This window comes from Molossus molossus, unplaced genomic scaffold, assembly GCF_014108415.1.
Source record: "Molossus molossus isolate mMolMol1 unplaced genomic scaffold, mMolMol1.p scaffold_m16_p_17, whole genome shotgun sequence".
Classification (NCBI taxonomy): Eukaryota; Metazoa; Chordata; class Mammalia; order Chiroptera; family Molossidae; genus Molossus; species Molossus molossus.
Genome location: NW_023425352.1, coordinates 7,136,940 through 7,162,584, shown reverse-complemented (window position 1 = coordinate 7,162,584; position 25,645 = coordinate 7,136,940). Strand labels below are relative to the sequence as shown.

General features: G+C 52.2%; 1 protein-coding gene across 1 annotated transcript in view; it reads left to right on the top strand.

The window, feature by feature from the left end:
* The window catches only part of TCERG1L (transcription elongation regulator 1 like), a 133,050-nt gene extending 125,649 nt beyond the window's left edge, over positions 1 to 7,401 (top strand). The window contains exons 10-12 of the mRNA XM_036265792.1: positions 2,062 to 2,151; positions 6,115 to 6,233; positions 7,245 to 7,401. Coding sequence (XP_036121685.1) covers positions 2,062 to 2,151; positions 6,115 to 6,233; positions 7,245 to 7,401 — 366 coding nt within the window. The remainder of the gene's footprint in view (positions 1 to 2,061; positions 2,152 to 6,114; positions 6,234 to 7,244) is intronic.
* Positions 7,402 to 25,645: the final 18,244 nt, after the last annotated feature.

The following is a 25,645-nucleotide window of genomic DNA, read 5'->3' as shown; positions in this document are numbered from 1 at the left end:
AGAGAACATCGATTGGCCGGCTCCTGCATGCCCCCCACTGGGGATCGGGCCCACAACCTGGGCATGGGCCCTGACCGGGCATCGAACCGGCGACCTCTTAGTGCAGGGTCAACGCTCCACCACCGAGCCACACCGGCCTGGCCATACTTCTTAAATGACTTGAACATTTCATGGCTCTATCAGCTGAGAACTTCTAGAAGCAACAGCATTCCTGCAGCCCTGGGCACACCAGCACCCAGGCCCTGGTTTCTGACTCGTCCAGTAGGAGGAGCAGGGCTTCCTGGGGAACGGGCTGCTTCCCGGGCTCAGGCGGGAGATGCGCAAGAGGAGCTGGGAGCCTCCTGAATGGACAGAAAACAAGGACGTGCCCCCACCCCGAGAACGGGAATGACGAGGGTCTGACAAAGGGACACAGAGACCAATCAGAGGAAGTCTAGTGGCCACAGCTGAGTTATCTGATTGGATTGGAAATAAATACCCATGAGTCAGCACTGATATAAATAAGGGAATGTGGGAGATGGACAGGTGCCCGCCCAGAAGAATTGTCGATGACTTCTCTAGACACTCCCCTCTCGAGAGGCGGAGCCCTAATTGTGGGTACAGTCCCGGCCCCCTCAACGAGTACAGGTGGGAAAGGGGAAAAGAATAAATGTGTAGACGAGGACCTCAGCCGGGACACAAGGTTGCCATCGAAGTGCTCAGTCAACAGCACACACCCTTGATAGGATGTGATGAAAATGCCACTGTAGTCTGGCCGGTGTGGCTCAGTGGTTGAGCGACGACCCGCGCCCCAAGATCACTGGTTTGATTCCCGGTCAGGACACGTGCCCAGGTTGTGGACCACATCCCCAGTGGGGGGCATGCAGGAGGCGGCCAATCGATGTTCTCTCTCATCAGTGTTTCTAACTCTCTCTCCCTCTCCCTTCCTCTCTCTCTAAAATCAATAAGGGGAAAAAAAAATTTTTTTTCAATAAAAAAGAAAATGCCACTTTACCCAGTGGTTTTCCTCCCCCAACCCATGACCCAGTCTAACCGTGAGAAAAGCGAAGACTAATCCCAGCAGATGGGCAGTTTACAAAATCCCTTACCACCGTCTTCAACACTGCTCGGGTCGTGATAACAGGGGATGTCTGAGAAACTGTCACAGCCCAGAGGAGCCTCAGGAGACATGAGACTGAATGTCACATGGTGTCCTGGGTGGGATCCTGGGGCAGAAAAGAAGAATTAGGCAAACGCTAAACACACCCGAATAAATGTGGATTTATTAGTAATCGTGTAGGAAAACCCAGGTGACATGAAGAGGCTGCCACTGGGAACTAGGTGCGGGGCACATGCTCACTTTGTCATGTGCTTGTGACGTTGCGAAATAAAATCGTTTTGTTTTTTTAAAAACTTACCTCAAGCCCTGGCCGGTTTGGCTCAGCGGATAGAGCGTCGGCCTGCGGTCCGGAGAGACCCGGGTTCGGTTCCCGCTAAGGACATGTACCTCGGTTGCAGTTTGTCCCCGGCCCTGGTTGGTCGTGCGGGTGGCAGCCACTCGATGTGTTCCTTTCACATCGATGTTTCTCTCTCTCTCTCTTCCTCTCTCTCCCTCCCACTCTATCTGTACAAAAAATGAAAAAATGTCCTTGGGTGAGGATAAAAAAAACAAAAAACGTACCTCAAAAAGGTATATGTGCGAATTAAAAATCAACTAAAATTATACTCAGGTTCTCTGCAGGGTGTGGCCCTGGGCTAGGGGCTGTGGAAATTCTCACAGGTGCCATTTCTCCTCCAAGCCGTGGCGATCCAGAATGTCACAGCTCCCTACGCGTAACGGAGCTTCAGGTCCGAGCGCAAGGCCCCGGACGTCCCAGGAAGAAATGGTGTCACGAGCGTAGATGTGAAATGTCCCAGTGCCCTCAGAGTGGCTCTCTTACAGGTCTGACTCGTCCAACACTCTTAGGCAGCACCACATCCCGGACCTGGGGACCCGGACGCTGCCCTTCGCCGGTGACCGTGTCCGCGGGCTCCAGGTTCACGCTGGTGCTAAACGCAGCTCTGTTGAATGTCTCCCTTCAGGTGTCAGCGTTTTCTACCTGGGAGAAAGAATTGCACAAGGTGGTGTTTGACCCCCGCTATCTGCTGCTAAACTCTGAAGAGCGGAAACAGGTAATGGGTGGTAAGGCCTGGGGACAGCGTGGGGGGACGGCCGGGGACAGATGCCTGTCGTCCTGGGGGAGGTGTAGACGGGTGTCCGAGCCCCGGAGTTTGTGGACAGTGTGTTATGGGTGTCGAGGAAGTGATCCTGATCACTGCTAGTGAGCACGTCCCGGATGACCGGGTTACAAAGACCTAAGGTCTGTACTAACAGCGGACAGGTGGGGACCCAGGGGACACTGGAGTAATGATAGATGTCCCCACAAAAGCCAGGGCTGAATCACAGGCAGCTTGCCTAGAGCACTGTTTAAAGAGAGGCCGGACGGGGCCCGGCTTGTTCGCACACTGGGTCATGGAGCCCGTGCCGTTTCTCGGATGAGCAGACAGACAGAGGGACAGGCTGCGCTAACTGGACCAACGGCACGAGAAAGAAGTTACACAGCCCAGCTGGGATCTGCTGGTCCCTGGAGCACATTCGAGAAGGGCCTTGAGATACATTCTGGAAGGATCCGGATTTCTGTGTCTTCTCTTCCTGTCCCTCCCTCGGCCCTTTGAGTTCAGACGAAAAGTGGGTCCTCGGGGGAAACCACTGGAAACAGCGGAGCCAGGAGAGTCACCTGGAGGGGTTGTGGCCACGGCCTCACGGTGACCATCTGAGCCTCAGACAGCAGTCGGGAGAGCCTGGGCCAGACGGACGGAAAGCACACCGTTCATTTCAACGTTGTCATCAATTCACGAACTTCCTTTAGCTAGACGCCACCATGGTGTCGGTGCAGCCAACCAGGCAGAGCCTCGGTGTGAGCTGAACATTGCGTGTTTTTTTCTATGGTGGAGGAAAATGGAAGGCTTTGATCACTGGCTCACCCTTTTGTCTAAATATTGAACACCGCCGAGTTGCACTCAGCTGTGAGAACACGCAGCGAGGGCCTGCGTCTGGCTGTGACGAGCCTTCCTGCCGTCGTCGGGACCACGGAGTGACTGGTCCCTGCGCGCTGGAAGCGGAGCGTGCGTCCACCCACCTGTCTGTTGTGGTCAACGCTGTGCTCTCCGGTTCGTGGACTTTCCAGCAGCTCTCAGCTCTTTTAAAGGAAGTTGAAGAAATAAGATCCCCTCAACCTTCAAAGAAAAGCCCAGTTGATGCTTCGACCTGTAAGTCATCTCTCAGAATGGCCGGTATCGCCGGGAGCTCCATCTCTTTGCTGATCTCAGCGGGATCCTGGCTGGGGCGGAGTCCCCTGCCCTCCTGAGGTCTGGTGACAAGCCCATCCCCAACTAACCTCAGGAGTTTGGAGCAGCTGGACTTCCCCAGCGGAGGTCAGAGAGGGCAGGTGCTGCCTGGGACGGGGCTGGTCCCCCTGGCTGGGGTGCGCTCTGGAGACAGATTCGACTAGAAGGTCAACTCACACTGGAATCCATTGCTTGGGGACAGTCTCCTGTCACCCCTGTGAAGCCACTCAGAGCCAGCCTCCCGCCCATCTGCAGACCGGAGCTTGGTCCCGAGGCCCGAGGAGGAAGGGACGGAGCTGGTGGCTGCTGCTCTCGGCACCAGGGTCCTCAGATGGTACATTCTGGCCTTTGGGAGAAACTGCCACACCCAAGGGGGGAGGCGGTAGAGTGTAAGAAGAGTGGAACTGAGGAGGGAAAGGGTAGTTGGGCCCCATTCAGGAAACAGCCCCATTTACGAATGGAAGCATCCAAACAGAATCTGTAAGGGGCTTCGTGTCAACAGTGTGCTCCCGGCGAACCCTAAGGCTCCTGGGGGAAGGGGTGAGCCTAGACAGAGGGCGGGGGTCAGGGCCTGCAATCAGACCCGTTTCTGTGGTAACACATGGTGTTTCGTCTTGTTGCTCTAGAACATGCCATATTGAGACGAGAGCCGATAGTGTCTCTTTCGAAAAGTCATGCCCTGCGTTGAATAAAACCGGTATAATTTGTTAAAGAGGGACAAAACCTGTGACATTGAATTACAGCTACATAAATAAAGCAACGGAGCAAAGGAAGAGGAAAGAGAAAAACCTGATTAGATGGATAAATGGTTTTGGGCAGAGAGAGAAGCAGATCTTTCTGGCCAGCTCTGACCCCGCAGCTGGCCAGGGTCTCTCTCCAGATTTAAAATTAATAGAGCAAAACTCCAACTAACAACAGAGCCACATGCTTCTGTTTGGATAGTAACCCTGCCTTCACCTTCTGGATGAGTTAAATTATAAGACAACTGGAGGGCTCGCATCACCATTTGCCTTGAAGGTGAAATGAGCAATCACATTCTGACTGAAACGCACAAGCACGTGTTCTCCGTTTCCGTCCTATTCATGAATAATTGATTTCACTGCTGAGCCTTCAGGAAGCACCCAGCATTCTGTGTTTCTAATCCTCTAGGGCATGGTTCTCAGCCTTCCTGATGCCGCGACCCTTTCATACAGCTCCTCATGTTGTGGTGACCCCCAACCGTACAATTATTTTTGTTGCTACTTCATCACTGTAATTTTGCTGCTGTTAAGAATCGCCATTGGAAATATGTGTTTTCCGATGGTCTTAGACGACCCCTGTGAAAGGGTGGTTTGACCCCCAAAGGGGTCACGACCCCCAGATTGAGAACCCCTGCTCTGGAGGCTGGCTAGGACAGACGAACTCTGAAACCGGAGACAAACCCTCAGAGCCCCTCGGTCTCGTCCTGTCCCCTTGACCCCATCTCCATCCCCTTGGCAAGACCTTGAGTCTCCCTGAGCGCCCATGTCAGAGTCCCGCGTCCGCCAGGGCCACTGGTTGGGCTGGCACAGAATTGCTCTTTATTGACCTAATAGGGTCACACATGGGATTTTTATTCATCTTTTTACTTGTGTTTGCAACACCTTCACATGAGCTCCAGCTTCTGTCCCTTTTGATGTCCTTGAGGCTTGGAGAGCATGAGAAACAAAACCGCTCTGTTCCTCCGCTTCGACTTCAGAGTCTGTGATGACCATGTTCCTGGTATTAGGACAACGAGGGTCATTCCGGAGGCTGCCCCACGAAGGCGTCACGTTGCTGTCAGCCGCCAGGGTCCCAGAGTCATGCAGGGATTTGCCCACCAGCGTGTCCACGTCCTTCACAATAAGGAGCAGGTTCTGAGGGTTGGCTTCCAAACCCACCGCTTGTCAAATGGGTCGGTTTCCTCTTGGGCGTTTGCACATCGACGACCCACACCAGCAACCTGGTGGCTCTGTGACACCCCTAGGCGGGAATAATCTAGTCCCATGAGCCCCACATTCACAAGTGAGTCTTTCTGGAGACCAGAGTGTGTGGAATCAGATGCTGGGCTGACTCAGACACAATGACGTTGCTGTGAGAACTGACTAGAACAAACTACTGCTACGTGTTAGTGGTACCACTGGCCATGATGTTCCAGTCGGCGAGACGTGGCTGCGGACCTGCTCTCAGAGTCCCGAGGTAGGAGGCACGGAGGCCTGGGCGCTGGGCTTCACGCTGCCTGAACTTCCCAGCAGCAGCCGCCAGGCCGACTCAGTGCTGGGGGGACGGTGCCTGCCGGGCTGCCCGCTGGCCTCCCGGGCACCCAGGCTGCCATGGGCAGCAGCTCATAGCTCCAGCCCTGTGAAGAGAAAGGCTTACCACAGCCCTGGCCGGTTTGGCTCAGCGGTTGGAGCATCGGCCTGCGGACCAGAGAGTCCCGGGTTCGGTTCCTGCTAGGGGCACGTACAAGAAAGAAAGAAAAAAAGAAAGCAAGAAAGCAAGAAAGCAAGAGAGAAAGCAAGAAAGAAAGAGAGAAAGCAAGAAAGAAAGAGAGAGAGAAAGAAAGAAAGAGAGAAAGAAAGAGAGAAAGAAAGAAAGAAAGAAAGAAAGAAAGAAAGAAAGAAAGAAAGAAAGAAAGAAAGAAAGGCTTAGCACCCATTCTTGCTGGGTTTTGTGTGGTTGTTTGAAGCACACGCTTCCATTTCTGATACGCAGCCTCCTAACACTTTCCTCTTGTGTGTGTGTTTCCAGATATTTGAACAGTTTGTTAAGACGAGGATAAAAGAAGAATACAAGGAAAAGAAAAGTAAATTGCTGCTAGCCAAAGAAGAATTCAAAAAACTTCTAGAGGAATCTAAAGTGTCGCCCAGGTATGGAGAGAAGTACACCAGGAGTGGGAGGGGCTGGGGGTGCCCCTGGACAAAGCCTGAGCATTTCCCTGTACCTGGACACCCTAGCAGCCAGCCCCCCCCCCCCCCAGGGCACCGGAGGGAGGCAGTTCTGAAACACCTGCACACAGGGCTTGGGGACGGGGCGCTCTTAGCTGTCGCTACTCCTGAACTTCAGGTTCACTCCTGGAGAAGGAGGGAAAGTCCCGGGGACCCAGCGCTGGTGAAGTTTCCACACGTCCCTGCAGGGGTACGCCCCCCCTGGCCTGACAGTTATGGACTAAGTCCCTCACTATTTGGGTGCCTCTTACCTGCTGGCCACGGGCTACACATTCAGGACGTTCAGTGGAGAACAAAGCAGATACTGGTGTTTCCATTCCCGTGAGGAAGAGTCGAGCAAAACCACATTATTGAGGCTTATGGGGGTCACCACCTTGACGAGGGCCACGCAAGGGCCATGCGCAGCCCTCTGGCCCTCTGGACAGGGAGAATGTCCTGACGAGGACATGGTGGTCCTGCCGTCTAGCGACGAGTGGGCTTAAGTGACGGATGAAGGAATAAGGGGAGGGTGTCAGGCAGAGGGAACGGTGTATGCGAACCCCAAGGCAGGGAGATGACTGGTGAGAGCGAGGGACGGAAGAAGACCCGTGTGGCCGGAGCAGTGACCGGGGCAGGTGGACAGAGGAGGCCGAAGAGGCCGGGGAGGCCAGGCTCCTTCCTAGAGCCCATTAGGTGCTGCAAGTGGAGTTGGGTCAGGACCCTGCGGCCCCAGCGAGAGTAGCCCAGCGTGGGGAGGAGGTGGAGCAGGTGTTAGAGGCCCAGACTGCTCCCCCCAGCCCGTCGACCGCCCCCCCCCAAGAGCCCGCGCTCCCTCCCGCGCCCTGGCCCTGCAGCGGCTGCTGGGTCTGGAGGAGCCCCCCACCCCCCTCGGCTCTGCTGCCGGAGCACAGAACTCGCGCTCAGCCAGGGGCTCAGAAACCTCTTGTGTTTCAGGACCACATTCAAGGAGTTTGCGGAGAAGTATGGCCGGGACCAGAGGTTCCGACTCGTTCAAAAAAGGAAGGACCAAGAGCACTTTTTCAACCAGTTCATACTTATTCTGAAGAAACGCGACAAGGAGAACAGACTCAGGCTGCGGAAAATGAGATGAGTGTGTGAAGAACACAATAAGACAGAGGGGCGGGCAGGGGGCCGCGGGGGGCCGCGGGGGGCCGCGGGGGGCCGGGGCGCGTCTGCGCAGCTGCGGGGCTCCCCGGCCCGAGGCTCGGTTCTCAGAGGATTACTGTTTCATATTGAAGCTCTTTTGTACAACGTGCAGAGTTTGATGCATTTCTAATGGCCATGACACGTCGATCCCTTCGCTGTTTGAATTATGCAAATGACTTGTAACATACACAAATGATAAACCCACGGCAGGTGTGTGCCTCGGAGGAAGCACCCTCTGAAACCATCTCAGAGTGCTTTCATGAGTTGAGCCGATCGTCTGAAACTTTTCTGAAAACCTTTGTGAGTTACTGCGGTTCCCCAGGAATTCCTGGTGTTGGGGGTTCCTCACTCAAGTGTCCTCGCGTCTCGGGTAGTTCTCTGCGTAGTAGCAATAGGGTACTTTATCATTACTCATAGTGACATCTGTGAACATCAGGACACGTGGATGGTGGCTCACCCCTGGTGTCCTAGGTGATCACCTCGTACCCCTGGGACATCGGGCCTGGAGAGGAGGCTGCACTTACTGTCTGTCGGGGGTCCTACTGAAGAAGAATTATTTTGTACGAGACCATCAGATAATATTTGAGTTATTTTTATTGTATGCCCAGAGTGTGCATGAGACTTTTCTCATCATCTTTGTATAAAAAAAATCTAAAAAATTGTTTTTAATTAATAAATATTTTAAACCAGTGTGTTTTCGTGGCTATAACTTCCAGCACAACCTTCGGCTGCAAAATCATGCTACACTGAAGATTCTCTATTTTGAAAAATTCACAGCAACATTGACGATTGCATATTCAGGCTACGTTAAGTCCTACGCAAACAAGAATCTTACTTTCCAACTTACTCGTCCTGGGCAGGATAATGTCTGATAAAACCCCAGATGACTCTGTGTTCTTTAAGTGACTGAGCACCCCTTCAGCAACTTCAAGGCTGACGGAGTATCTATTCGGACACACTGTCTTTGTGCCTCGTACATAGTGACACACCTCGCCTGCCTCTCCTCAGTCAATCCCCAGGAGAACACTTTTTGCCACACATATTAGGATGTAAGTGGACAAGGTGGGATTCTCTCTATTGGGGTATACCCTGGTCTTAATGCCAGGCCTGTTCACAGGTCACTCTCTATGCAGGGACTGTGGTGGGTCTGGGGCCATCGGCATCTAGGGCGTCAGTGCTGCGGAGGCAGCCTCTGGGGACCCTGCTCTGATCAGCCAGGTCTGATCGGGCTCCGGGGGCCACCCTGGGATCTGAGCAGGGACAGTCGTGGGAAGGGTTACTAACTGTAAGGGATCAGTGAGGCTGGTAAGTGAGGAGGAGGCTGGAGACGTAGCGATAACTGACACAGGAGCAGCCACTTCAGAGAAGCATCTGCAGAAAGTGCCTCCCGTCCAGGGTGGAGATCCGGACCTTGCTGGAGAAGGCTGCTCAGCAAGTGGCAGGGACGCACGGTGGAGCTGCCCCAGAGCTGGGAAAACCTCCTGTGCCCTTAGGGGCATTCTGCCCGACCCACCCCGGGGCGAGGCGAGGAAGGAGAGGCTGCTGGCCACCCAGGCCTCGGCGGGGGTGGGGGGGGGATGCAGGGGAGCCGCAGAGGAACTCTGGTGACCCCTGTGACATAGCTATCTACAGGAAAGGGGCTCACTGGAGACACGCCCCGGCCAATAGGACTTTGTCCTCCATGTCCTGTCCTCTGTCCTGTACCTGGGGTCTGACCTCATCTACTGCAACCACAAGGGGACAGGTTGTCTGAGGGCGGCAGAGGGAGGTCGAGTTGGCCGGTTGCAGTGAGCAGACATTCCGAACGTTCCCATCTCAGAAGAGTTATGTTGGATTATGAAGGAAACATCCCCTCGATGTGTCCAGCGCCCAACAGTGAGCTCCCAGAACTGAAGGGTGCTGAGCAAAATGCCGATGAGCCAGGACTGATGTGTGTGTGGTATGTGCACATGTGTGTGTGGTGTGTGCACAAGTGTATGCCAGGGGCCCATGGCGGTGCCTGGTACACAAGTGTGGCTCCAAACCATCCCCTCCTCAGACAGCCCCTCCCCTCAGGAGCATCCGAATGTCTGCGTCCGTTCTATGAGCTCTTTTCTGTGAGTCGTCTTCCTGGGGCCCATCCTGGCCCAGGGTGGACCATCCTTTGGGAGCTGACCTACAGCTCTAGGACACAGATTCAGGGACATGAAGACGAACAAGGAGACCACTCACAGGAGAGGACAGAATGGTTTCCACATTTGCAGAATGGGCATGGCGCTGGCTTCAGCAGGCGTTGGTCCTTGGCTCATCTCTGCATCCACCCGAGATGGACGTCTCCACTGTAGTCCCCTGATTCTGCCTGCGAGGTCTCGAAACGTGGGTGTTCCATGTGCTCTTTACAAGAGTCACCTTCTGGCAAAGTGGGCCGAGGAATGAATCATTTTTATTGTTCTTCCAAATTCCTCACCTCTGCAACACACACACCAACACAGTCGGAAATCTACACCTCCAGCCTTTGTGGCGCAGATGGCCGACGGAGACGCTCTCTGGATCCAAGTGCATTTGCACACTCACCTGGTCTTTCATACGATGGCTGTCAGCAAGGACGTGAAAAGAGGAACCCTGACCTAATCGGGGTTCCAAGTGCAGAAATCAACGTGTTGCATGAAGTGGCCATTCCCTGGGTTTGAGGCACTTGCATGTCCCATGGTTGCGGTCAGAGCGGGGTCCCTCCCGGACAGGGACAGTGGTGATGGAGTGTGCTGACAGCTGCCGGGGTTGGGGAGCGCATCACCGAAGCTCAGTTCACTGCCACTAAATTTTGGCGAAATCACTGGACCGGGGCCGTAATGGGAAGACATAAAAGGGGCCCACAAAACATTCAGGATTTTTAGGTTATATTTAGGAAATAAAAGCAATATTTATTATGGTCCTACACATAATAAATATTTCTTGCCAGAGGCATCATCACTTTGCAACTTACACCATATTTTAGAGATGGAATGGCTCATAAAGGCCCAACGATTCAACCGCGTCCACACCGCCAGCCCCGGGAAGCAGAATGCAGTCCCCTCCCCCATGGGCGGCCTCCGCGCAGTGGTTGTAGGGAACTGTCCCCCAGCTGGCTCAGGAGACCCACCCTTCCGAGGTCGGTCTGGTGCTGGTGGCCCGGGAGGCAAGTCAGCAAAGCCTGGGGCATCCTTTGTCCAGAGGGGTCACCGCTGCTGAGTCCTCTGCCGCTGCCCCTCATCTTTAGCTGTGGGGAGCAGAACAGCAGGGTCCACGTGGCAATTGGACACAGCAGACACTGAGTCCCACCAAGGCCACAGCCTGGTCTGTTCCAGGGGCAGAAATGGAGAGACGCACCTTGCCCTCCAGTGCAGAGAAGGCAGAGTGGTGAGGTGGACGTGCTGACCTAGGGTGATCCCAAGGTGACAGTGGCAGCTCAGATGTCCCCATCGTGGACCTTGGCCACATAGCTCCCTGCTGCTTCAGGCTGCTAATCCTCTGATTGCCATAGGAACCCACAGGGCAGTCAAGATGATTGCCCCATTTCACAGACAGACAGACTGAGTCAAAGAGAGGGAGTGAGCAATTGGGCTGGGACTGGAGCACAGGCAGGTGGCCTCGAGCACCCTGGCATCCCACCACCGCTCAGCCAGGCCCCATCGCAGTCACGCTGGGAGGTTAAGCCAGGACAGGCTCCCAGCTCAGTGCCCCCCACATGCCCCTGTCTCCTCCAGAGCCCAGGGCCTTCAGGAGTCCCCGTCTACGCCTTCTGGGGCTCAGATAGCAGAAGACACTTGCCCAGGCCCGCAGAGTAACGCACACCTGACCCCAGGGCTGGACAATGCTCAGCGTGGTTTAAAACACAGACTGTGGGGTCAGAGAGTCTGGCCGCCGCGGGTGAGCCTGGGCTGGCCTCTGTGACCACAGAGCCCTTCCCATACCAAGGGGGCTGAGGGCGCGCAGGGCGCGTGAGCAGTGGCTGCCACGGCACAGACTTGATGGCTGCCACGCGCATGGCATCCTGAGCCCAGAGAGAGGACCTGGGCTCTGGGCCGCCCCGGGCGCAACCAACCTGGGCCTGTGGGGCAGAAAGGTGGGGGGAGGTCGGGAGATGGCAGGTGCGGGGAGGGAGAGTCGGGCCCAGCCAGCTGGAGCTGGAGCTGGGAGCAGGCCGGCCCCGCCCCGTCCGCTGCATTTAATCTCCCCGCAGAGGAATTAGTATAATCCCATCTTCCTATTATTCAGGCCTAGTTCGGAGAGAGAATATACAACCTGATTATGCACCATATAATGTATTGAGCCAGGAAGGTCTTAAAATTAAAACATTTAAGAAGAACTATCTGGGGAGGTAGTTAAAATCCATTTAAATCCTTATCAAATAATGAAAATATCTTCAGGAAAAAACATCAGCCTCTTAGCTCTGTGTTCACTTTCACGACTTCAGCATAAGTCTGAAGACAAACTTCCACGAAAATATTTAGGACCTAAACGTCCCTTTTGGCGACGGGTTGAGAAGCAGGACAGGAACAGGGTGAGCCTGTAAGGGTCCCTAACCACGTGGGGAGGGTGTCCTTACGGAACTCTGGCTCACCCTGCGGTGCCGGCAGCTGCTCGGACTCTCCTTCCGCGTCAGCAGCCCCGGGCCAGGCACCTGTTCCGCTGTGTCGGGGTGCACCGCTCACCCGTGTCGTCCAGGTTGGAGAGACGGCCATCCCCCAGGTCCTGCTGGTTCCGTCCCCTGCAGCCCCAGCCCCTATACCCTGAGGCCCTCGGCGGGGCAGCGGCTGGGCTGAGCCCTGACTCCCACAACCTACCCCAGGTGTTAGCCCCCACCTGGGTCCGAGGGGACAGAACTGGCTGCTTCTGCTCAGAAAGCTCAGAGCCCAGGCCACCCATGACCGGTCATTTACAGGGTCAACCTGTGTCCTTCCCCAGCCATGTAGGCAGCCAGTCGGTCCCTTAGTGTGCTTCCCCAGGATGGGGTGGAGCAGAGGCTGGACCCCACCTGTCTCCCGGCACGTCCATCTCCCTTTGACTCAGTCTGTCTGTCTATGAAATGGGGCAATCATCCTGACTGCCCTGTGGGTTCCTATGGCAACACTGGGTCCCTAAAGCTCAGAAGGAGCCCTAGGTCTGTCCCCGCTTCTGTCCCTCACACCCAGGCCACCGGCTCCTCCCTCTCCTTCCACTAGGAAACACCCTCCCTCACCGAGTCTCTCAGTCCTCGCCATGGCTCTGAGCAAGCCCAGAGGCAGCGTGAGACAGGACAGAGTTGGGGCGCAGGAGGGTCCCCACTCCCGCAGCTCCTCCTCGCCTGGACTGCCTTGTGTGTGGCTGTGGAAAGTGCCCGCAGGCATGGCTTCCTGGGGCGGCCTGGTGCTGGGGACGCGGTGGGGGCCGTGCGGAGGCAGCTGCGTCCCGAGGCGGGAAGGGGCCCCGGGAGAGGCCTGGCTGGATGCTGGGAGCCCGGAGAACTTCCCCGGCTCCAGGCATATTCCATGCGTCAAACTCCTTCTCAGCAGCCCGGCACCAGACAGACAGAGGAAGTGTGGAGGCAGACAGAGGGCCTCCCGCTCAGCCCTGGCGACCGGCAAGCTTGCGTTTCCAGCGGGCTCGGCTTAGCTCTAACGGGGAGATGATGCGCTCAGAGAAGGGGCAGCCTGTGAGCAGGCGGGCGAGCAAGGACCTGCCCGGCAGAGTGGCTCAGTGGTGGCGATCACGACAGAGACTCGGGGAGACCTGGGCCAGGGGGCGAGAGCGTCCAGGAGGGGGTGTGCCGGACGCGGCATCCGGGCTTAGCAGTGTGTCACCCTGACAGGCAGGCAAGTGGCTGAGAGGCCACAGGTCCTTAACCTTTGTCCCTCCTTGTTTCTGAACAAGGCTTCCCTGTGCCCAGGTGAGACGTGGGCCTGGGAGCAACTAGGCCTTTTAGGGTTTTATGATGGAATTTTCCAGAAGAGTACAAGTGGGGAGAGAATAATGACCCCCAGAAACCAGGCCCTAGAACTGGGTGCCTTGGGTGCCCCCCCATCCAGTCCCAGATGTCACGCCCCACAGGAGTGGGCACCTGGGGCTGATGCTAGCAGAGGAGGCCCCGCCCTGCCTGCCACATGGGCCCACACCTGGGCATCACCTGCATCTCGGGCACCTGGGTTCCAGCTGCTGTAGGAGTCGCAGAGCAGGGAAGCCTATGTCTGTGGATGTGACATAAGAGAGGAAGGTCTGTCTGCGGGCACCCCTCACACCCCATGGCCACCATGGGGCCTTGGAGCTCCTCGGGGAGCCAGCTGGGTGCTGTGGGTGCCAGAGCCCAGTCTTCACCCTCGTCCTAGAGCGGATTGCCTGTCCGTAAAGAGATGCCCCAGGACAACCATCCTGAGTCTGATCTCCTGCGGGTCAGCTCGGATCCCACACTCCGCACTGACTGGTCCCACGTTTGTTTCTAATTGAATTCCCATTGGTTGTTTCGGTTGCCACTGTGTGGGGTACACCGGTTTCCATGGAGATAAAATCTGAGTGTGGGGCTCACACCTGGTTCACACCTGGGCCGACAAGGCTCAGCACCTGCAAACCGGGCACTGCCTTCACGGGCACAGCTGGGTCTGCTCGTCGAGGGCCTGGCCCACCACTCCAGGTCAGCCAGCCTCCCGTGCGGTCCTTGAGTTTAGGGTCCTGATATATAAATTTGTGATGAAGGGCCAACAATGAGATGAGGGCATTTGCATCTTTAGAAACACTTAGTGATAGTCTTGGCAGAGTTGTACAAAGTGTTGATTAATTGGAAGTTGTTACTTTTTGTCCTGCGAGAGAAACCCCTTGAGAACTCCTGGCCAGACCACAGGTAGGCGCCTGAGACGAACACAGCCTGGCGACCCCGGGCCAAGAGCGCGGGGTTCGAGTAGACGGCAGAGGATGGATGATTCTGCAGCCAGGATTTGCTGAGCCCCCCAGTGTCCTTCAGGGGGACACAGACCTGCCACCTGCACCTGAGGAACAGGAGGCCAGGCTGGCTCTCAGGGTCACGGCCGGAGGCCAGGGTGCGCTTGCCCGTTGCTGGGGTTGGAGGGAATGTGCTGGTGGTAGGTGTCCAGGTCCTGTCCCTGGTTGCTGAGGAAGCCAGGACCAGCTGTGCCTCTGACAGGTCTTTAGGGAGAAAGTGCTGGGGAAGCCCTGGCCGGTTTGCTCAGTGGTTAGAGCGTCGGCCTGCGGACCAGGGAGACCCAGGTTCGGTTCCTGCTAAGGGCACGTACCTCAGTTGCAGTTCGTCCCCGGCCCTGGTTGGGTCGTGCGGGTGACAACCACTTGATGTGTCCCTTTCACATCGATGCTTCTCTCTCTCTCTCCCTCCCACTCTATCTGAACAAAATATCGAAAAATGTCCTCGGGTGAGGATAAAATAAATAAAGTGCTGGGGGAGACGTCACCACCGGGAAGCGTGGACTGTGGGATTCTGGGGAAAGAGCAGGGATTGGCTAGAGAAGGCAGCAAGCTGGAGGGAGTGGCCTGGGATGGGGTCACGTGACCGTGCAGGCCTCCCCCCCAGGCTGCCCTACCCCACACACAGCACGCCGAGGGGCCAGCCAAGGGGAAATACGTGTGTCCTTGGGCTCGTTCCTTCTTGTTCTAGACAGCCCAGGCGCCAGTCCTCCAAGGGCCACCGAGGTCGCTCGGCTTTGCAGGAACACACCACACTCTTCCCTCCAACAGTGTCTCTGGGGACCGAGACCACGGCCAAAGCACCGGCTCAGCAGGGATCTAAGGCAGCATTTCTGGGGAACATCACCCACTACAGGTCTCTCCTACAGGGTCAGAGCCTATCTGTCCTTGGTCACCTGTCACTCTGGGGCACTCATACCTTGTTGTCATAAGTTACCACCCCAGCGATTTTATTCTGCTCTTCTCAGTTACCTGGATGGCTCTTGGTCAGTGTCGCCTGGACAGGAGGGCAGCAGCAGAAGCCAGGGGGGAGAAGTGGATTCGAGGTGGAGGCAGCAGGAGCCCAACGTGGGCCATCAGGACACAAGGCCACTGCCCCTCTGCAACCACGGGCCTAGGTCAGGATACTCGAAGCTCTCTGACTCAGAGCACGGATCTGGGTGGTCTGAGTCGTGTGGGTTAAACATGCACCTTGGGAGGAGAGACTCGTGTGTGTACGTGTGTGCATGTGTGTGTGGATGCATGTGTGTGTGTGTGCGGGTGCATGTGTGCGCGTGGGTACATGTGTATGCGGGTATGTGTGTGTGCGGGAGCATGTGTGCATGTGTGTGCGGGTGTGCATGTGTGTGGGTGCGTGTGTGCAGGAGCATGTGTGTATGTGTGTGTTGATGCATGTGTGTGCATGTGTGTGTGGGTGCGTGTGTGGGTGCGGGAGCATGTGTGCATGTGTGTGCACGTGCATGCAAAGGGAGAAGAGTGGCTCACAGCGGGTGATCTCTGCACAGAGGGGTTCAGGAGTGGGCTGCTGCCAGCGGCACCGCAGGACTCCTGGGTGTGTTTATTCAACAGCAGTCCCCGTGTATCCTCTTTCTACATTTGCTAGAAAATGCAAGGGCTAGATAATTTGGGGCACAGAATTATTAAATGCATAATCTCCTTTTGAAATATTCATTTTATTTTGCTATAAACATTTTTGTAATGAGCACATAAACATCGTGTGTCACGGAGCTTGGTGTACAAATGGGATCTGAGTGAGTGGATTCGTGCCCACCAATATTACAAGCATATTTTAGGGAATGTGGCTTAGGGAAGGGGGATGTTTTCCAGGGGCCTCTGATTGGGCGTTGAAGACAGGGCACACAGCCAGGGGCCAGAGGGCTTGCTGAGGCAGGAGCCCTGGTTGGGGGTGGGGATGTCCCAGGTCCACGTGGCACTGTCCCTCTCCAGGCCTGGAGTCAGCCATTACTCCAAGGAACCCTGATTCCTATTCATGGGCAGATGGAGGTTATATATACAAACATATGCATACATTACACTAGAAAAAGATGGAATTCTATATTTCAATTAAATATTTTATCTTTAAAATCATGGGTCTGTAGGGAATTCAAAGCCAGCATCACGGGCACCCCCATCCCTGCCTTTGGCGCCTGCTCTCCCCTCTCCCCCAGCGAGTGGCGTCCGCTGTGCTCTCCTGAGACACACACACCAGTTTCACAGTCGCTGAGTCATCAGCACTTTCAACAAAACTCATTAAAATCCGCAAGTTTCCTCGCCGATTCCAGAACATAGACATTTAACCCGTGCTACTTAGAAGATATTTGAGTTGTTGGTGTGATTTTCGTGATAAATTTGCTGTATACTTGGGTCCATATAGTTTTGTTTGGATTCAACGCTCTGGCTTGTCTTTTTTTGTTGTTCTTAATTTTGTGTTTTGGATATGTGAAATATTTATATGGCTGAACAGGAAAATCATGAAACAGGTCAATGGGAGGGCCCTCCCTCCCATGCCTGTCTCCCCCTGCGGTGCCCACCCCGTCACACCCTTCACCCTTTCTCTGCTTCTTTCTGTGACATAAGCAATCGTGTTTTATGTACGCTTTTTTGCATTTTTTTTTCAGTTAAAATCAAATGAGTCATCTCTCACGTCAGAGGCCCCCGTGTCTCCAGTCTCTTGACCGCACCCCATCAGGAGGGCCGTGGTCCGTGTCACCCTCTGCCCCGGGAGGATTCCTATATTCCCAGTGTACGCAATGATGCGATCATTAAATTTTGCCAATGTTGGTTCACATTTCAGGGCATTTGTCTTTAAGGGAAACTCCTAGAAGTGGGCCACTAGGCTATGAGTGTGGCTCATGTCATTTTCTGGGATATCAAGTTCCGCTCCACGGGGCAGTGGCTTTCTCTACGCCTACAAGCATTGTGGGGGTGTCTGTCCCCTCCCATCTCGTTAAGCTTATGAATTGTGTTCATCTGAAAGGTGAGAAATGGGGTCAACATGTCATTTTAACATGGTATTCTCCCTTATGAATAAAGTTGTAGCCCGGCCAGTGTGGCTTAGTGGTTGGGCGTCGACCCTGCACCAAGAGGTCGCCGGTTTGATTCCCGGCCAGGACACATGTCCAGGTTGTGGGCCAAATCCCCAGTGGGGGACATGCAGGAGGTGGCCAAACGATGTTCTCTCTCATCGATGTTTCTCTCTCTCTCTCTCCGTCTCCCTGCCTCTCTCTCTAAAATCAATAAAAGAGAAAAAAATACATAAATAAAGTTGTAAATATTTTCTTGCGGTGTGCTGTTTATTTTGAATTCATTTATAGTGATTTGTGCCATATAATTTTAAAAGTATGCCATTTTGCTTATCAATCTTTCGTTTTATTGCTCCTAAATTTGAGTTCCAAATAGAAAGTGTTTCTCCTTTCCAGATTACAGTCACTCCTACTTCCTCTCATATTTGCATATTTCTATTTTTGCCTCCAGGTCCAGTGGAAATCTGTTAGATGAATGCTGGGAGGGGGTCCAATTTTTCAAATGGTTGCCAAGTTTCTAACACCTCCAAAACATGTTTATATTTTCCTCAGCAATTTGAGATATGCTCTCTTCAATATATGCTCAGTTTCCACATGTAATTGGGTTTATTTATGGACTTCTGTTTTCTTCTATTGATCTGTTTATCATATTTTTAATATCTAGCAAGTCTCCCTTAATTGACCTTCTTTTAAAAATTTTCAGAGCCCTGGCCAGTTTGGCTCAGCAGTTAGAGCATCAGCCCAAGGAACTCAGGGTTGTGAGTTTGACTCCTGGCCCTAATCAGGGTCATACAGGGGGCAACCAATCGATGTGTCTCTCTCACATAGATGTTTCTCTCTCTCTCTTTCCAATTCTCCCTTTTATTCTATCTAAAACAATTCAGTGGAAAAATATCCTCAGGTGAGGATTAACAAAAAAAAATTTTTCTTAAATTTTGGGTATTTTGCAGCAGTTTGCATATGAAATGTAGAATCTATTGGTTTGGTTTCAGAAAATAATTAATTTATTAGCAGGAAATTTATACATTAACCTCAGAAAACTGGCCTCTTTATAATTCTGAGTTGTCCTACCAAGAGCAGGAGATGCCTCTCCATTCAGGCAAGTCTAATTTTATTTTTAAAAGGACTATTTTAACATTTTTCTCATATTAACTCATAGTTTTTTTAAGTTTATTTTATGTATTTTGTTTATTGCTAGTTAAATGATGTTTTCTTATCCACTAGTGTTTGGTCATTGTTTGTGTAAAGGCCATTTATTATTACGTTCATTTTATACCCTGATACTTTACTGAATTCTTTAATTTGTTTCACTTTTGTACATGTAGGTTTTAATTTGAGCTTAATACTTTAGTTTGATCCTGATTTTAGGGGGGGGGGGTTTAGGGAAACTCATGCATCACAGCAAACAGAAAGGGTTTTCTTCCGGCCCCACTATTATTTTTTCCTGTCTGATTGCATTGACTAATACCTCCACTACAATGTCCTTCAGGTGTGAAGATGATGTGCGCCCTGTCTTACCATGTTTTCTGATTAGGTATGAGCTTGGCTTGGGGACTAGGAAATATTTTCCTCAATTCCTCCCTAATTGAGCACATTTGTTGTTGCTGTTTTAATCAGTGTCTTGGGATTTTACATCTTTCGTTTTCGTTACTTGCAAAGTGGCTGAAGGAATAGTAGGTTATTTACAAGGAATTTATTGATAAATAAACATAAAAATCATCCAAATTTGCGGTGATTAGTGAGAACCAATTCACCACAATAGTGAGATATTCATTACTTAACTAAATTAGAAAAGTTTAAAAGCAATGACAGTAGTCATTGCCCCTTAAGCAAGAGAACAGTAAGCTTGCTTCTGCTACTTAAGGATGAACTAGTACAGACTTTCTCCACTTACATAATTTGATTCGGTGATTCCTTTCCTTAGTAATTATTCCCAGGAAACAGTCACAGTGACCATCAAAGACTTCTCTGCAAAGGTGCTCATTGTAATATTAGCCATAATAGTGGGAAAATACAAAAATCTCACATTCAATGACGGGGGAATAATTAAATGGTGCAGGATCATACAACAGATAATTACAGAACCACTCAGACTTCTTGAAAATTGTCAACAACTGGTAAAAAAAAAAAATTACTACAATATTAAGTGAAAAAAATCAGAATATAAAATTGCATTTGCCGTATAAGCTCAATTATGTAAATAGGTGTGCATAACACTAGACGAGAATGCAGATGTGTCTGGGTGATGGCATTCAGGTCTTGAAAAAATATTTCTTCTTTGTAGTTTCTTATTAGCATGTGTCACTTTCCAAAAATAATAATGATGATGACAGAGAAAACCAATAGGTGTCCTTTCCATAAAGAGGGGCGCCGGGGCTCTAGGGGCTGAGCTGGCTGATTCCCACGCCCCAGGTCTCCCTGTGCATCACCTCACTTCCTTCATTGCTGCTGCCTTCCTGAACCTCCTGGGAAAAATCAGATATTTCTATTCTCCTCTCTATTGACTAACGGAGCTCCTCATCACACATCATTACACATTTATAGATCTTAATTTTCCAGTCTGTTTTTTTCTTTTCTTGGTTTATTGTTATTCAGTTTGTTTTATGTGCATGATCGAAATACAGTTTTGGTTTCTCTATTTCACTCCTTAGAAATTAAGTGCCATCTGCCAGGGGGCAGAGGTGGCTCATGGAGTCTTGCTAAGGACAGTGCTAGATGGGAGAGGGGACCCACTCCTGTTCCACCAGGGGACTTCCACCCTGGCCCTCTGCTGGGTATCTGCTGTCCTTTCCAGAGAACACAGGGACCTGGGGTGCCTTAGGAGGAGGGAGCCTGGTGCTCCCCCAATGGCATGGATCCCAGCACCTGCGTGAGGGGGGAGCGTGAGCAGACGCAGCCAGCAGAACTCGGAAGGAGGAGCTAGATCCAGGTGAGAGACTGCTGGCGGTGCCCTGGGCCAGTGGCCAAGAACCTCCGTTTCTACCTATGTAAGGTGCATGAATTGCCACAAAGATTAAGTTATGTAATAAATGGGGGAAAGTATTTTGTAACCCCCAAAATGCTGCTGCCAGGGTATCAGATGGTGGTCTTGTGATTCCCGTGCAAAACAGAATGAAACCACGCTGGTTTGTCCTGGAGAACAAATCCAAGCTGGGCATCGACCGCCACCTGCAACACACGTGCCCGAGAGAGGAACAACGGAAGCTCCGCCTGCCCCATGCAGGGCGCTGGGTCTTCAGGTCTGAAGACCCTCGGAGAGAGGTGCCTGTCAGGTAAAGAACCCGAGATGGTGGCTTCTGAAAGGCCACCCGTTGTCATCAAGCCTGGGCATGGGGGAAGCGGGAGGGGGACTTGGTTGGCTACCTCTCTGGAAGGTCAGAAACTAACTCCCATGGGCCTACCCCTGCTTCTGCACCCCTTCTGCTGGTCCTCCACTGTGCGCCCCTCTCCTCTTGCCCTGAGTGCTTGGGACCCACCCTGTCTCTCTGGTGTGTTTCAGCAGAAGAGCTGAGAGTCAGGACGAGGGTACGGGGGCGCTGCCACAGAGGCCAGGACCCTCCACAGCTGAGACTCCCACTGTGACCTGGGAGCAGAAGTCCTGACCTGTCTGAACCGATGAGCAGGCTCAGAGCTGGGCATTCTCAACCCGATGCCTCCAGCTGCTGGCGCGGAAGTCACTGTCCCCTGAACAGGCGGCACGATCTCGGCTGGCCACAGGAGCTCGGTGCGGCCCTGTGATCTAGGCAGCACTTCCTTCCTTCCTTCATCCCGTCAACGTGACAAACATTCAACCTTGCAGAGAATTTTTGAGTTTATTTGAGCCAAACTGATGACAATTGCCGAAAAGCAAAACCTCAACGGATGGAGCAAATGCTCCAGAAAATGGCAATTTTGAACCTTATTTTATACATTACAATCAAAAGAGAAGACATTAGTGGGTTACCTGAAATCCATTGGTGATAAATTAGGGAGGTGGGAGAAAGCAAAGCAGGACACCTCGGGGATCGGGTAAAAAATAAAATGAGAGACACATGCCTCCTTCGCGTAGGTGGGTACAGGCTAGCTGACAGCCACCGACGAGACAGCACCGGTGAGGGGCCTGTGGACTCTGCTCTGGGCAGTGCTGTGAGCTCAGGGTCCTGGACAGGACACCACTTCCTCATCGCAAAGGCGTGTCTATCAGGTATGCTGTCCTAGAGGCAGAAAGACAACGGGCATCTCGATTAAGGTGAAGATTGACCTTTGTTGGGGGAAATGACCACCCATCATGAACTGCTTTTAGTGACAAAGTTTTCATCTCAGACCATCCTTTGTGGTTACTTTCAGTCTCTGAGTCTGTAAGGCTGCCCCGTGGGCCTCCCCTGAGCTTGTCAGGGTTAGTATGTGGCCCCTCTTCTTTCTTTCTTTCTTCCTTCCTTCCTTCCTTCCTTCCTTCCTTCCTTCCTTCCTTCCTTCCTTCCTTCCTTCCTTCCTTCCTTCCTCTCTCCCTCTCTTTCATCTAAGAATACCCTAAGACCTTCCTGTGTAGCGGACAGGCCCCAGCTGATAGAGACCCTCACCTACAGAGCCTCACCTGGAGGCCCTCACCTACAGAGCCTCACCTGGAGGCCCTCACCTAGAGACCCTCACCTAGAGGCCCTCACCTAGAGACCCTCACCTGGAGGCCCTCACCTACAGACCCTCACCTGGAGGCCCTCACCTGGAGGCCCTCACCTACAGGCCCTCACCTACAGACCCTCACCTACAGACCCTCACCTGGAGACCCTCACCTACAGACCCTCACCTGGAGGCCCTCACCTACAGACCCTCACCTGGAGGCCCTCACCTGGAGGCCCTCACCTACAGGCCCTCACCTACAGACCCTCACCTACAGACCCTCACCTGGAGACCCTCACCTACAGACCCTCACCTGGAGGCCCTCACCTACAGACCCTCACCTACAGACCCTCACCTGGAGGCCCTCACCTACAGACCCTCACCTGGAGGCCCTCACCTACAGACCCTCACCTGGAGGCCCTCACCTACAGACCCTCACCTGGAGGTTCTCACCTAGAGGCCCTCACCTACAGACCCTCACCTAGAGGCCCTCACCTGGAGGTCCTGTGAGTCTGAGTGGGAGTCGGCATTTGTCTTCAAGGACGCTCTCCGTGGTAGCGATGTGAGCCGAGTCCCTGGAAGTGGTAAGGATGACATGGGCAGGAGCTGGGAAATCAGGGAAAGCTCTGTAAGACTATGTGTGAGCTGGGTCTTGAGGTTTGGGTAGGAGTTTTCCAGAGGGACAGAAAGTAGGCCAGAAAGTCCAGTCACAAGAGCATGTTTCAGGGTGGGCCTGGTGTGGGAGCACAGAGCTTAGAAAGAGACACTGAGCCAGAGAAGGGAAGGCACCAGGAGCTGGGGTCAGGGCAGGAGGGAGGTCAGCGGGGGCGCCCCAAGCACCTCTCCTCCATCAGGACACTTGCCTTTGTTGCTGCCATCTCCCTTCACCCCAGCTCCTGCCCCACCTGCTCCCGAAGACGTCCCCAAGCCCCCGAAGCTCTGTAGACGGGGCCAGAGCTGGGGCTGTAGGGAAAGCATCCTTGTGATGAGCAGTGAGCATCTGTCCTTGTCCCTGCAAGACCATGGTCCACGGCCTCTCGTGGATGGGGCACGTGGCATTGCTGCCACATGGGAGTTGGAATGTTGTGCTTCTACGCCAAGCCCGTCTCTTTGTGTTTTAGGGCCCAGAGCTCAGGAAATGGTGCCGAGGCATTTTCTGAAGTGAGCACAGCTCCCTTCTAAGCCCTCATAATCCAAAGACTCAGAGAGCCACGCTGCGTTACTGCTTAATGAGCAAGAGGAGGCTTCTCGACTATTCAGAAAGGGGTAATCTCGACCATTAGCACTTGGGAGACCTTAGCGGTGATTCGGTCCTGCCCTTCATTTCACAGCTGAGGAAACCACGGCCCTTACTCACCCACTCCGGGGAGGGACATCATTACCCGGAATAAAAGCTGTCCGGCTTTGGTATTTTATAGCTGGGTTATTTTTAAGCAGCGACGGATGTCAATGTCTTGGAGACCTGAGCTCTCGGGCGAGGGCACGTGGCAAGGATGCAGGGCAGCGGGCTGAGGGGCACCGCTCATCAAGGCGGCCCTGGCTCGGTGCATGACCTGGCCCCAGAGCCCCAGCCTGGCATCTCTGGACAACAGTGCTCCGTCATGGTTCTTGTCTTTAACGCCTGGTGTTTTGTAGTCTGAAGTGGACGCTGCAAATAATTCTCTTGGGAAATTTGATCACGTAAGTTATACGAGTCCAGAGGTCAGTGGTTCTTCACGTATTTCTTTATTTATTTTTACCACGGACTCTATATTTATGATGAAAGCTATAATCTCCTGACTCAGGCTCATAGTAATTTGCATACAATTATTCTTTATTGTATTGGAAATGAATATTTTTTAATGAAGACAAATGAGTATGCTTTGTGAAAAATATCTTTAAGCTTTAATTTTCTCGTGCAAAAATTGATTTCTAGTTTATGTAAAATAATTCTCACAAATCTCAGTTGGGCCAATAAAACAGAAAAGCGAACTTGAATACTACACAGCAGGAAAAGTCGATGAGAAGGCTACTTTAGCTGGGCTTAATGCATTGAAAGTGGAGTGGCCCTTGGACATGGCCACTTGTCATCTTTGACATCTCATTGATGTTGACTTTCATCTTCATGGTAGAAAGAAGTGAAAATGCTGATTTTCCCCAAAAAATCCATTTGCAATAGACTTAGAGCTTCTAGAATTTAATTTGCCAAGGGAGAGTGCATTTAGGTCAAGGAGCCAGAGTTCTCTGAGTTCAGTATGGGTCAAATTGTTCTGTGTACTCTCAGGTCAGTAAGGTCGTCATTGGTAAGATCTGCACCCCTGACACACAACTGAGGATCAAAGGCTGAGACACACAGTGCTAGGCTGGGTGAGCAAGTGCGCCATCACAGAGCCCTGCAGAATTTCCAGGCATGTACAAATTCCTTTTTTAAAAAATTATACTTCATTTGAGATAGTTATAGATTCAAAACATAGAGAGCCTGTTTCTCCTAGTGGTTAACATCTGGGACAACAATAATTGTTATTATAGCCAGTATATCAGTATTGATATAAATAAGTGACAATAAATAAACTACACTTGTCCACACCGTCACCCCAGTCCCTGGCCACTACAAATTTATAATTGTGTTATTTGAAGTATATAATATCAATGGAACCACATACCACATACCCTTGGGGGATTTTTTTTTACTCATTATAATTTTCTGGAGATTCATACAGGTTGTTGGGTGTATTAATAGTTCATTCCTGTTTGTTGCTAAATCATGCTCAGTGATATGGACACACAGTTTGTTTGTTTGTTTGTTTGTTTGTTTGTTTGGTATGTGCCCCTAGAGGGAACCAAACCCGGGACTCTCTGGTCCACAAGCTGACACTCCAACCGCTGAGCCAAACCGGCCAGGGCTAGACACACAGTTTGACCTTTAACTCATTGAAGGACATCTGGGTCTTTTCCAGTTTGGGGACATTATAAACAAAGCTCCATGAACATTTGGGTTCAGGTTTTTGTGTGAACATGTCTGCATTTCTCTGAGATAAATGTCCAAGAGTGCGATGGCTGGGCCATGTGGTAGATACATATTCAGTGCTTTTCTTTTCATTTCAAAGAAATTGTCAAACAGTATGTCATCTTATCCTGTTCTTCCCTGGTGTTCTTCTTTTACTGTTTACTGTCTGTTCAGAGAACTCCCCTTAGTCATTCTTCAAAGTTCACCTACTGGTGACAAGCTCTCTTCGTTTTCCATCACCTGGTGGGTACTCTCTCACTGGGTATAGAATCCTGCATTGATGGTTCTTTCCTTTCAGTATTTGAAAACTGAAGAGTTGCTTCCTATGGCCTCTGTGGTTTCTGATGAAAATCCACTCTCATTCCAATTGTTTTTCCCCTACTAGTAAAATGTCCATTTTTTCCCACTGCTTTCAAAATATTTCTTTGTCTTTAGTTTTTGTAAGTTTGACTGTGATGTGTCTTTCCTTCAGTGCATCCCATTCAGGATTTCTTGGCTTCTTAAAACTATAGTTTTGTCTTTTGACAAATTTAGAACATTTTAGTCATATTTCTTTGAGTGCCTTTTCAGCCCTTCCTCTCTCTTGTCCCCCTATCCCCAGGACCCTCTGGACACTAATATTTATGCATTGTATGGTCCTGCAGGTCCCTGAGGCTCTG